At 31.9% G+C, this 14,441-nt stretch overlaps 1 protein-coding gene across 1 annotated transcript in view; it reads left to right on the plus strand.

Moving 5' to 3' along the window:
- Positions 1-14,441, plus strand: part of Klhl1 (kelch-like family member 1) — a 392,040-nt gene that overhangs the window by 162,641 nt on the left and 214,958 nt on the right. The window contains exon 4 of the mRNA XM_005374194.2: positions 5,347-5,543. Within this exon, the coding sequence (XP_005374251.1) occupies positions 5,347-5,543 (197 nt within the window). The remainder of the gene's footprint in view (positions 1-5,346; positions 5,544-14,441) is intronic.

Here is a 14,441-nt window from a genome sequence, read left to right on the forward strand (position 1 = left end):
GCAATTAACCAGGAGATGGAATACCTCAAAAACTCTTTCCATTTTATTACTGTAAAGTATCATGTTCAATAAATACAATCAGATTTGTTCAAACAAATCTCAATAAAGTTATGGACTGTTTTCAGTTTAGACTATCACAAAATAAATTTTACCAACAGTTATACTCACAGCTTTGTGTCACTATATTCTTTCAGTTTTCTTAAGTAAATACCTAGGTATAGATGTGGATGAATAATATAAGTAAAAGTAAAAAACTGTTCTCCCAATTAGTCTTGCAATTTCACAATCACAGCAGCAGTTCTGACAGATACTCAGTGATGTCTCACTGTATTTTTAATGGGTACCCCTAGAAAAACCAATGGTAGTCAGCGGTTCCATTCATATACTTTTGTAAAATGTCTGTTGGAATTCTTTGCTCCACTGTCATTTTTTTTTATTATTATTATTGGCTTTGAGACTTCTTCATGCATTCTGAATATGGTTGTTTACCAGACACAAGACTTGTAACTTTTTTTCCTAGTAAGTGCCTCACCTTCTGTTCTTTAATGGTGTCTCTCACACAGATTTTCATGAAGTTAAACTTACCCATTTGTGTTTTTTGGGGGTTATGTTTTTGATATTTCCCTAAAAATATTTCTGATTTATCTCAAGTCACAAAGATTTTCTCTAATTTTTACAGATCATTTGCAATTTAATTTTAACATTTAATTCTAGTTCCAGCTCAGTAAGGTATATATACACTGGAGTAGCAGTATTTATGTAGAAATCTTACTTTTCAAAGACTCCTTTTTCAGAGGAATTGTCCTTGAGTCTTTCCTTACACTGTTCACATATGGGTGGGATTCTTGCTGGACTGCACTCTCTTCCACTGATGTATTTGTCATTGCTTAGACCAATACCAATCAGGACTTATTCTTTCAGATTATAATAAATATGAAAAATCAGGTTGCATTGTTAACGGTTGACACCATTAATGGTTGACACCATTAATGTTTGAATTTGGTTACTGTTCTGCGTTCATTACATTAATATACAAATTATAATTAGTTTTTAATTTTCAGAAAAGTTCTTTTGGAATTTTATATATGATTGTGATAAATTTACACAGTAATTTGTGGTGAATTGAAATGTTAACAATATCGACATTGTAACCTACCACCCTAATTCTTTTTATTAGAATACTATGTTGGGAGGTCTCCAAAGCTAACATCAGGTCCAATAATCCACAAAGAGAACTTAGATGTTTCTGGTTCTAGTCAGAGCAATGACTGTGATTAATTATAGCAAAAAGAGGTATATCATAAGTAGACACAGACAGAGACCCTTCTTCTACCATTCTACAGAATACAGATTATTCTCCTTGAAGTGAATTATAGCAAAGTGTATAAATGCTGTCAATCAGAGGGCTGGGGATTTAGCTCAGCGGCACAGCGCTTACCTGGCAAGCGCAAGGTCGTGAGTTTGGTTCCCGGTACCGGAAAAAAACCAAAAAAAAAAAGAAAAAAAAATGCTGTCAATCAAAAAAAGTTATTAGGAACTCGGTGTGCAGAGTTTTTATTAGGTGTGATGATGGGCAGGGCTTACCAATATTTTCATCTCTCAGAACGAAATGGGTATTCATTATAATTTAGAATGCATACATACACTGTTTTAGGCCCACTGATCCATTTGTATCTCACTATTTGTATGACGGGACTTCTTCTAATGTACAAATTTGAGACGAGCTAAAAGCAAGTCTTGCTACTAGGTCTCTTTAAGGGTCACAGTTCAGAGTTGTTGTGTTAATGATTTTGTAACTAAATACCACTGAGAAATAAAGTAAATTAAAGGAAGTTACACTCTGGATATTCTAAAACCATAGTTATATAAAATCTAAAAAGGCCACAATATCAGCATTTATTTCTTTAATCTGATTTTCACAAGATCTATGCTAAGAAGCATGCAGACATCTTCTTGATGACTTTGTTGAATACTTTATATAAAATTTCTCTGAAAGTTTAACATCATTGCACTACTTTATAGAGACATATAAGTTAAAACTTGTTATAATTCATAATAAATTATGAGTATATCATAATGAACTTAAAGGTGCTAATTTTCTCTCCTTTATTTCACCTTGATTTTATGTCTAGGTATATGGTTTAAAAATCACCTAAAACTGATATAAAAACATAGATTGCTATAACTGATACAGTATTTTATTCTAGTTCTTCTTACAGTACTTTATAGACCATAAAATATGTATCAATGAGTACCATCAATAGATTTAGTCTAAAAGTTATTCAAATCAATGAGTCTCTCCACTTCAAGTACAGATCTTGTTAGACACAATTATCTCATTGATCATGTGAAATATAAACTGCTCAAAAACCTATTGCTCTAGACAAATACCTCCTCTGCTGAATTGAAATATGATCCTGAATTTTCTACTTGACATTATCTAAGGGGGGAATCCTTGTGAGCTAATTAAAATCTTGATATTTTGAATAACTATTTTAACTTTCTTATTTATAAAAATTTCTCTCATATAAATGAAAAAATAGGAACCTAAATTAATTGAAAATTAGTACAAATAAATCACATCTTAGTTGTTCCTTCTCTCAGTTCCTTGCAATCAATTCTGTTCATTTTACTTGCTCTTTTTATTTTCGGTTTCATCAAATTGTAGCTCCATTGATACACATCTTTCACATTCCACTGCTGTCTGAGTCTTTCACTGAAACTCACAAATAATATCCACTTTTTATTTATGAAGCATATTATGCTGTGGTTGACATTTGAAAACAGAAGTGTTTTATATCACTTGTAATGACAAAGAAAATGATTCATTTAAAGTGAAGCTATAGGACAGATACTGCCTTAAACACGGTGAAGAACAGGTACATCAACCGTGAGAAACGGTGGTACCATGCGTTTCATAACCTGCCACTGAGGTCTAAGATCAGTGGTGTTCCTGACAAAAGGTTTCACCTGTATCCAGGCATTGGGAAATAATATAAGTCTAATGTGAAGAATTCCACAAAATGAATAAGTAAATGTCAAAATATCATGGGTGACAAAAAAAAAGTGGAAACTGTTTTAAAGAAAAACAAATGAATATAACAAGTAAAAATAATGTGTGATTCTGGAATACATAGTGATTTTAAAAATAAAATCTATATGGTATCCTAATTGAACATTTGGTAAAATATATATTGTAATGAATAATACGGTATCAGTAACATGTGATAATGATATTGCCACTGTATTGGAGAATGTCCTTAATTTTAGATAATACTTGCTGAAAAATTTAGCTGGAAATATGATGCCTAGAATTAATTTTCAAATAATTTTATTTTAATAACAAGGCCTAGTAGCCTAGTGCTGTAACCCTACTGCTCTGGCAGGCTGATCAAGCAGACTGAAAGCTCAACCAGGCAAATTAGTGACTTCTGAGATTTTGTCTCAAAATTTAAAAAAGAGAAATGATTTTGGGATGTAGCTGAGTGCAAAGACCCTGCTTTCATCAAAAATTGATGATATATGAATTAAAATTATGTAAAGAGATAAATGTCATTGTAATAACTTCTAAAATTAAAAGTTATGGAAAAAACTTATAGAATTAAAGGTTATACAAATTGCTGGAAAGTTGGTGTCAACACTACTGGCTATACCTAAGTATGTATCCATTAATTTGGAGGTAGATATGAAGGTATAGACATTGTGGTACAAATAATCTTATGGAGAGAATATTTAGAAATAGAAATAAATTTACTAAGTTTTTAAAAGATGAGGGATAAAGAAAGTTTTGCGAATACTAACGGGAGAATCAGTGAATACAAGATAGGAAAAAAAAACAGACATGGAGGAGAATATAAAGTATCTCACACACACACACACACACACACACACAAATCTTAGACGCAGTCTGTAAGAGAAATAGAAAACAGAGGTAGAGAGGAAGAGTTTTTTTAAACAAAAATGACAAAGTTTTCCAGTATTTATTAAAGAATATATGCTCATATTCAGCAAGGTCAACAGTTTCTAAACAAAAATTAATAAAGTTATTACACTGGAAAGAATTTTCTCCATCAATATTACTGTATATTTGCAATAAGATCAACCAAAGAAATTTTACTTCTCAAATGATCATCGAATTGTACAATACACTGGCAAGTTTGATTGATTTAACAAAGTAGAAACAACAGATGGCAAAAAATACATGGTAGGAAATTTTCACATAATTATAGTTTCTGTGTAACAATGAAACATAATAAACCCTGTAACTGACAATTGATTACTCTATGAGACCCAATATAATTATATATGCTCCAATACTTACTGCTTATTATTTTAAAATTAATATTTGAATGTAATGACTCCAGGTTTTGATTCAAGTCCAGGGTCTTTCAAGTATATTTTCCATCTTCTGTGGTTGTGTTATCACTTTTAAAAGTCGGTACAAGAGACAGAGCACTTAGATAAACATCCATCCTGAATGCATTGGTACCAGTACCACATGTCTATCCCTTCAGCTTGTGGTTCATTGAAAAGAACTTGTTATGCCCCTTATTACTCTAGGGCAACGCTGCCTGGCCCTGTGTTCAGGTAAAATGTGTGAGGATACTTCCAGTGACGAGCTGGCTGTCTAACAACAACAACAAAAAAAATATGGAGTAAATCATTTGTGACTCTTATCAAAAGATTGTGAGTTTTATCAAAACTTATTCGATAGACAATCAGATTAAAAACATGAAGTACATTAATTTATGAACTAAAATCTAATCCTAGATTTAGTTGATCAAAAATATTTCAAAGATGAGCTTTAAACACGCCTAGTCCACTTCTTTAATGTTATTCCAAAATTTAGGAAAAAAGGAAATGCTAAAGGGCTCATATTTTGCAGTAATTGACCACTAAGAAAGTAATATTACCAATCAAAATATATGTAAAAAAATATGTCAATATAAATTCAAAGATATGTTAATTATTCATTCATACAAATGTTTCCTATACATTTTTCAGAAACAGTGAATCTATGCTTCCATATGTGTCTTTAGCATATCAAGACATAACTTGAACGCTATTTCTCTTTTTATATTTGTCACTCAAAGAAAGTACCACAATTATTTCAAAATATACATACATATTTTAGATGAAACTGCTATTATATCTACTGAGTGATGCTGAGCATCACTTAAATAAATGCATAGTGCTTAAAACAATTTCTGCCGTTTTTGAGGAATTTACCTTAATTATCAGCCTAGTCTCTTAATTTGCAGCACGTCGGCGTGCTGTTTGAGTGTTTCAATTTTACATGTTGTTTTATCTTAAGCCCTGTCCATGTCTGTCTTGACTTCTGTTTAGGGTGCTTGGAATTAAAGGAAGACACCATCGAGAACCTTCTTGCCGCAGCGTGCCTGCTCCAGCTTCCGCAAGTGGTAGAAGTGTGCTGCCACTTCCTCATGAAGCTGCTGCATCCGTCCAACTGCTTAGGGATCCGAGCATTCGCAGATGCCCAAGGCTGTATTGAATTAATGAAAGTGGCCCACAGCTACACAATGGTAAGGAAATTTAGTATTTAAAAGTGGAAATGTGTGCTATATCACCACAGTAATTACTGCGAACACACTGAATGTCTTTTTAGTATTTGAAATGAGTTTCATATGGTTAGCATATTTTCATTATTAAATAATATAATTATTATCATAATATTTTAAAATTCAATGTGAAAATAAATTACCTATTTACTACTTTTCTGCCTGTTGTGTGCTTTACAGGCTATATAGATGACAATATTGACTACGTGGAATTTTAAAAATTTAATAACATTTTCTTAATTAGTCCACTCACATCTTATTTCAGTACGTTCCTTTCCACTTTTGTCTTAATTTATCTTGTCTTCTATATTTTTCATTCAACTCTTCCATTATAGTATATTGTATGTGATACAACTTGTTAGGTCAATCAGATTTGTAGGTGAAACCTTGTAGTTTATATTGTGCAGTGTTCATTTGTATAGTAAATATGAGATTCTGAAGCTCTGTGTTGGCAACATATGTTCTAAAAAATAATATTTAGATATACAAAAGAAGCTACACTGTATAAATTTGACTTTCCATACTACTTTCATAGATGAGAATTCTACACTGGTTATCACTCAGTAAATATTCTTAAAGTAACTTAAGCTTATTTTATATTTGTCTTTTTGATTTCTATTTCATAAGCATATGCATTTTTAAGTCTCATAGATTGTAAAAGTCATTCCAGGTATACAGTTTAAATGTGTGCTAATTATAGTGTGGAATTTGTGTTTACATAATTTGCATTCTAAAACAGAATAATCAGTTTAAAGTTTTTGATACCCATTATATTTTATATGGCAGAAATAATTATTCCAAAAGCATTGCTTGCATATCTTGGCTTAGAGTAAGCTCTATGTAAATGGTATCTCTTTTTATTCTCATATTATTTATATTAGTAACAGTTCTATTATTATTCAAGCAACCACTTTTAAAGTATTAAAGACTGTTTCCTTTCCAAATCAAAGGAAGAGATTATCTGAGATCATTCTTATTAATCTTTATGGTTCCTACGTTTTTCAAGATTCAGACTTTGAAATTTAACGTTTCAAAATGTAATGATATCCAAACACTTAAAAATATTCTAAACATTATTCTTAAACACAGTTTCAATATCATTCTTATTTTATTCTTTAATCCTTTAAGTAGATTAGTAAATTAGATGAAAATGTAAAAATGAAAAGGAGATTCATGATTTGTAATTCTATTGTCAAATCCTTCTTTAGAAATATTTCCCTACAGAGAACGGCTCTACTTTAGAAATTATATGAACCATACAAAATCAATGTAAACAAATACTTCATTAACCAAAACATCAAAGTCCAGCTGCTGTCACTTAATTAGGCACATTTCATCACAAATAGGGGCTCCTGGCTTAGCTGAGGGAAGGAACAATATGCTTCCATATCCAGGGGGAAAATGGTCCCTTCTGGTCTAGTTTGAAATTATTAATTTGGTAATAAGAATATGTTACTCACAGCTGCTTGGACTGTTCTGCATTTTATTATGCAATACTCACAATAATTTTTCCATGAAGACTTTAAATGTGTACTGTAAAAGAAAATATATTTAGAAGAGAATTGTAGAACAGTGCTAAGACTATATTCTACGTGGCTTTATGTTAATCTATTTTAGGATTGAATGACATATATTCTATATTACATTGATTAGAATTATTTCAAATTACTTTGATGATATGAAACTCTAATACTCCAAAGTTACTCATGGTCACTATTTTTAGAGAAGAAAATTTTCTATATGGTTTGCTTTGTAAATCTATGAGTTTGCTATACTTTAAAATTAGTGTGTTACATCTAATATTATTTTCCTAGCACGCATTTTCTTCTAATCATTGTCTAATCAGTCATACGTCCTCATCCCACTTATTTACTTTGTTCTTCAAAAAAAAAAAAAACTTGCGCTATTTTTTATTTAACTCTTTTGGTAGCAAGTCATCTCAGTTATGCTGCGAAACACTTTTAGGGTTAATTTTGTTACCTGCTCAAATCTTTTGATTGCTTTCTAGTGATATAATTATATAAACAATATTTATATCATGAAATTTTAAATTTCTTGCTAAAGTTCTTTAGATGTGAACTTGATTTTCCTATACAACACTTTATCTCACAGTGTATTTTTTGACTATCTCTAGGACGTATTATCTTTTCTTTGGAAATTTCAGTCATTTATTTGGCAACAGTTATGGATTTTGTATGAATGACTCAAACATCTATCCAGGAAAGATGGTTTGGCTTTGAAATAGTTAAAGTAAAGCATACCGTAAAATTTCCATTACAAGGTTACCTGTATACGGAGGAGGTGTGAAGCTAATTAAAAAATATTAGCTTTAATTTTGGCTTCATGAATAGAAAGATAATAGCAAAATAATGAAGGAAACAGTCCCGTAGTGCTGTATTAGATTTCATTTGAGACCTTTGCTTAATTGGACGTCACTTTTAAAAGCAGTGCAAAGTCACAAGTGAAAATAGATGGGAAAGGCAAAAATGGAAAACATTGTGTAACCATGTAATACAAAGAAAAGTAGAAAAACTTGTGCTTGCAGCTAGCTGTCTTTGTGTACTTGATAGAATGGACTTTAGTGTAAATAGTAGAGTTTAATTGTTTTCCATTCTGGTTTTTACATTAGTAGCATATTCATCAGCTCAAGTTGAATAGTCCGTGAAAGAATAATTTTATCATTGATAAAAAGTATATAAAAATGGATGGAATGTTAAATCTATTTCAGTCTTTTGCTTCTTCCTTCTCTGGTGAATGGTCTATTTCTAACAGTCATCATCACAACTTCCCTCCAGTATGAGCTCTGCTTTTTAGAAGAGATACCTAAAATTTCATTTTTCCAATGATCCTGGCAATATTTTGCCATTAAGCTGCATTTGTGGAAGAGAAGAAGTCATTTTTCACTACATGCCGTTGTGCACAAATATGTAGGTAAATGAACAGGTTGAATAACTTCCAAGTGAGCCCTTGAAATCTTTTTTCTTTCACGGGTGCAGTCTGAAACAGTTTAGAGGAGATTTCTGGAGATTCCTGAGGAAGGCAAAGCTTTTATGCTTTTGAGAAAACTTCACATTGAATAGGAGTTTGAGATCATTAGCAGAGTATTTCCTGAATTTTATTTCTGCAGGGTTTTCAAAGCTACTTGAACTTCCAGTTCCCTATACATAATCTTTCCTAGTTAGAACATAGTGTTTTTTTCCTAATCAATAAAGTCTTAAATGTACTCTCAGTTTATCAGTTTGAAGCTCCAAATTCTCAATAACATTTCCTCCACAGTTAGCTTCTAAGTATGACCTAAGCATTTTTCTCAAAGTTAAGTAGAACTATCTGCACCTCATTCAGATATGTGTTGTGTATTTGCTTCCTTTCTCCTGTCCTCAAGTATTTCCCTTACCAAAATCCCTATTATGAATCCCAAATAATCCTTATTTACAGTATAGTTTTATGCATGCCAAAAAGATATCTCTAAAGTTTCCATGACATTCTCTTCCTATGATTATGTGATGTCATCATACACTAGCTTTTATTATTTTATTTATTATTGACCCATGTTAAATCTTAGTGAGTGATCTACAAAAATATGTTACACACTTATCAATGGCATATAACAAGTCTTCTCAATCCTTAACTTATTCCAGGCAAAATATTAAGGTCCTTCCCTGTAGATGGGATGGAATGGACGTTTGAGTGAGGCCTGACACTGATGCTGAGCATTTCGAGCTTGAGAGTTGCAGGGAATGGGTGTGAGTAAGTCAATATGTACGTGCATGTGTGTATATATGTCTGCTTGCATTATGTGGGTGCAAGGACATGTAAACATGCCCTCCATAAGTAAATTGCACTCATGCTACAGTGTAGAATAAATTGGTTTTACTTTTTTTGTCAGCTTCATGCTATCTTGAACAAAAGAACTCTTAAACACGTGTTGCAGAACACTGCCAACCCTGGGTGACAATTCTTAATTAGTTCTGTAAGTGTTCTAGAGCTTGTTGAAAAGAATAAACAAGTAAGAAGGAAAGAAAATCTTCTCCATAGATTATGTTTTGTCCTGACAAAGTGTCTAGTATATTGTAATAGGTTAATTAATTTCTATATTTCTGTTGTCTTTCTTTAAGTATTGTAAGTCTTCAGTCCTGAATTCACTCATTTAACAAGACTTCATTGATTTTCCTCTATTATATTTTTTTCAATACATTTTTCTATTACTTTTCCTTGCTTATACAAGTTAGGTCACAACTTTTTTAATGTTTTTAACTACATCAAACATAGTATCACTTGAAGATTTTTTGTATGACCCAATTTCTTCTTCCACAAATACTATTCTACCAAAACTTAACATCCCTTCTCCCCATGTATCATTCAGACCTCTGCACAAAAGTCATTTCTACTGATATGTCTTTTCTGCATACTGTATTTCGGGTAGCGATTTCTTTAGAACTCAAATTCCTTGAACTACTTTATATTCTTTATAACCCTTATTATTTCCTAGGCTTCCCACATGTATTTCTTATGTATATTTTGTTATTGCCTACCTACCCCATTTATCTAGTATCTTTACATAGTAATTTTGATTATTTATTTATTTATCTGTTTGGTTTTATGTTGTAGTAGTGGAGATTGAACCCAGGGTCTTCATACTGAGCTCCACTGAGCTACATCCCTATGTTTTCCTTTCTTTCATTCTTTCTTTCTTTCTTTCTTTCTTTCTTTCTTTCTTTCTTTCTTTCTTTCTTCTTTCCTTCTTTCCTTCTTTCCTTCTTTCCTTCTTTCCTTCTTTCTTTCTTTCATTGGAGCCTCAATAAATGACTAAGTTGTCCAACTGATCTTGAACTTGTGATCCTCCTGCCTCACTCTTCCAGAGTGCTGGAATTACAGGTGTGTGTACCATTGCACCACACCAGGCAGTAATTTCTTTTTAAACTACTATAACGTAAATGCACAATAAAGTGCTTGCACAATGTTTTCATTGTTAAATAAATAAATGAATTGATGAGTTATTATTGACTACAGAATGCCAGGTACTGTGGTAGGTGGCTCTGGGAATGTAAGAATGAACTAAACAGACATAATATTGCCCTTAGAGTCAAGGGTAGCATACTGAATTAAAAATTAAATTATTATCATCAGTTGTGATTATGTTGGTTTAGATACAGATGATTGCATAGGCATGTATGTAAAAGTTATAGGGCAAAATTATAAGATTTATGAGAGAATCAGACATGAAAAGCCATTTAAACTAATGATTACACTGAGTTTTAATGAATGATGTGGAAGTAGTGGAAGAGTTGGTAAAGAATATTCATTACAGATGGAAATGCATGTACTAGTCACCTGAAGTGAAAAGGGCATTGTTCTGGTTAAGAAAATTGAAGTGAGATGGCATGGTGGGAAGAAAGGGAACAGAGACAGCTCATGAGCTAGAGAACCCAATGTCACAGTGTTAAGGGGACTTTGAAAGGATTTCATTTTTTTCTTGAATTTTATTCCATGCCACTGGAAATATTTGACTGAGTAAGGACCAGATTTTTATTTTAAGACTAGTGTCAGTCTGGCCTAAGGAGAATTCAAAAGGTGAGTTCAAAATATGGACTCTTCTCTTCACTAGAAGAGAAGGTAGACTTCATACACAGAGAGAGGGAGAAATCCAGGGAGAGTGTGAGGTAAAGTATTGTTCACATTGTGTTAGGCATATAGAGGCCAGCTCAACTGAGAGTAATGTTTTCCACTACCGGTGCTCATGGTGCTACATGTTAAGTGTATAATATATATCAGGCATTGTTGAAGATATTAAATATACTTACTTAATTTGCCCTTTTCAAAATCCCTGCAGGAGATGTGTGACATCATTGTAAACATGGTGAAGTTATGGTTCTGGAACGTTAATGAATTTATTCAGGATCCATAGACAAAATATTCTAAAACATGATATTAAACAGAGGGTTCCTGTATAAGTATAAATGTAATGTCCTGACTAATATGAATAAACAGTGAGTACATTTCACCAAATATATGAGGTCAGGTTTCTTATGCCCACAGCAGAAGATGTAGATTATTTCAAACAAGTAGGTAGTATAAACTTTAAACTTACCAGCAATAAAAGAACTTCATGAAGATTACGCTATTCAGCTTTTTTTTTTTTTTTTTTTCATTTAACTGTTCATTTCTTTTACGTTCTGCTCAGCGCTGACAACATGGCTTGCGGCACTGCACTAGGTTTGTGCTGGAGGCAGAAGCAGTGGCAATATGCTAATTCATGGCTCCTGTGTACCTCAGTAGCCTTGAAATGTGGAGGGATAATAGCTGTAGCATGAAGCTTTCTAGAGTCTGCATAAGAGTAGTTGCCCTTCACTGTGGTAGCACTAAAAATTTCTGCACATTGTTCACTTGCCTCTCAGAGCCATTAGAGCAATGCCTGAGAACAAAACCACACTTTATTAATGTGAGTTCTTTCATGGTTCTGAAATGCATGACATTTCTCCTGGTTTCTAGCTAAAAGCATGCTTTTTATTTGTACCAATAAGTCTTCTAATAAACCATAAATTAGAGTGTTCCTTGGAGGAATAAAGTTTAAATTTCTTTGCTCTTTTAAGTCACCAAAATAGAATTCCCTTCATTCATATTTTTCTCATAATTATCATGTGATGCATTAGCACCCAAATTGATTTTAATGTGTTTTCTTTGTGTTATCCATTACTCTGTGTTATTCTATTTCAGTGTCATGTATACGTACATGGTTTGAGTAACAAGCTGAAATTGTACATAATTACTAAATTAAAAGTCTGACCTTCTGTGTTTCTCTATCATTTGATCACTCTTGGCAGGACCAGTACAGAACATAGTATGCAGGAACACTGCTACGGATATTTAAAGGTCATGAGTACTAAGGAAATACGTGGAAGCCTAGGTAGACAAGGAGTTTCTCTTGCTCTGTGTGAATGTGACTGTGTGTGTGTGTGTGTGTGTGTGTGTGTGTGTGTGTGTGTGTTTCTGTTTGAACTTGTTATGCACCTAAACTAGTCTGACTACTTTTATGATTATCAGAATTAAATTAATTATTCATCCATCACCACCCATGTCATCCACAAGATTCCCAGCACTGAGGTGTCTACAAAGGCAGTGCTCATTTGATCTCTAAATTAGAGATGCTGCTGCATCTATCTACTAAGACTGAAAGCTGATTTTTAAAAAATTAACATTTTGTTTAATGTAATGTATAATGTGCCAGAAGAATATTCAGATTGCACTGAATAAAGTGAGAGACTTTTAAAAATTATAATATTACTTTATAAGAACAAAATTTGCATAATTGCAATTTGACTATAAAATAATGCAGTTGTTAGAGTTCTATAAAGGAACCACAATTAAATGTCCATTGGTGAAGGTTTCAAATACTAATTACAAATAATCTGTGATATCTAAAGACACAGCCCATTTCTTCTATTCAGATGCTGTTCAAATGTAGCTCAATTTCAAGTTTTTGTAACAAAACTTAAAAAGCATTCCATTAAGAAAGCATCCCTGTGATTTATTGTTGCTGCTGATGACCAAGAAGATGATGATAATATCAATCTACTTAAAACACATCCTATTTATTTTGTTTTTAAAAGAAAATCCATTAACTTTGCTTTCTTTATTCATACTTTCAAATTTTCATTTATTCCACTGAGCTATTTCTAAAGCATAGCAATATGGAATACAGCTATCTAAAATACCAACATAGAACATAAATTTAACCCTTCACAAATTTAGACCTTTAATTTGCTAAGCAGATTATTTAAATTTCTGTAGTCTAACTTGCATGCATCAGTTTGTGACAGTTATATGAAATTACAAGAAAATAAGCTAATGTTTAAAACTATCCTGTAAACGTACATTTACATGATTTTCATAACTTGAAAGTAGTCTATAAGTGATTACAATAATTTTTATGTAGAATTGCCACATACGAAAAGTAATACTCTTTCAATATTAAACATTCAAAGGGTCTTTCCATAAGCTATGAGAAAGAAGAAAAGTTACAAAAAATTGCCAACAGGGTCGTTTTTCTTAATCAAAATCTTCAACAAATTATATCCATAATTTGCTTTTTGCAAATGAGAGAAGAAATTCACTTTTATACATAGGAAAGTTCTATTGTACTATAATTTCACATCATAAATTAATTTTGTACAACATTTATATTTTCTAATGAATAACATTATAAAATAAACTTCTTTTTTATTGACATTTACATTTTTTTGTTTTAATGTGATTTCTCTCTGAAAGACTATATTATGCTTAAACTTTTACGAGTGACTTCTGGAGTGAAAAAAAACGACAGAGGTTGTATTATAGTTCAAAAGAAACATGATAAATCAATATTTGCCAGAGGGGAAAACCAGTCTGCCCTTTGTACACAATGCAGAATACAAAAGGTGTCTCTCTCTTAAAAGAACATCTTCAGAAACTTATTTTAGAAGCAAATAAAATATAAGGGAAAATAATTTTGAAGTCCTTATCAGGTGTTTATTCCCAAACACAAATTTTTCTAGTCATAAAAAAGCTATGCATAGAGTTAGACTTCTGCATAACCTGTGGCAACACAATGCTTCTAATTTGCTTGTGGTTGTAATCTTCATCCTCAGTACAGCAACGTTCTCATTTCGGGCACACAGTTAATTATATTTGAAAAAAATAGATGAATAAATACTGTCACATAATATTCTTATTTGTTATGAATGTTAATACTCCTAAGTTAAATTCCATGCATATTAATAATTTAAGTGCAATATTTACCTCTAACCAAAAATAATTTGAAATATTTATTGTGTCTAATTTTGTTTTTTCTACCTCATCATGAGTATACTAGAATAAATAAATAAA

The sequence above is a fragment of the Chinchilla lanigera genome, unplaced genomic scaffold (genome assembly GCF_000276665.1).
Source record: "Chinchilla lanigera isolate Chin_1 unplaced genomic scaffold, ChiLan1.0 scaffold00003, whole genome shotgun sequence".
Classification (NCBI taxonomy): Eukaryota; Metazoa; Chordata; class Mammalia; order Rodentia; family Chinchillidae; genus Chinchilla; species Chinchilla lanigera.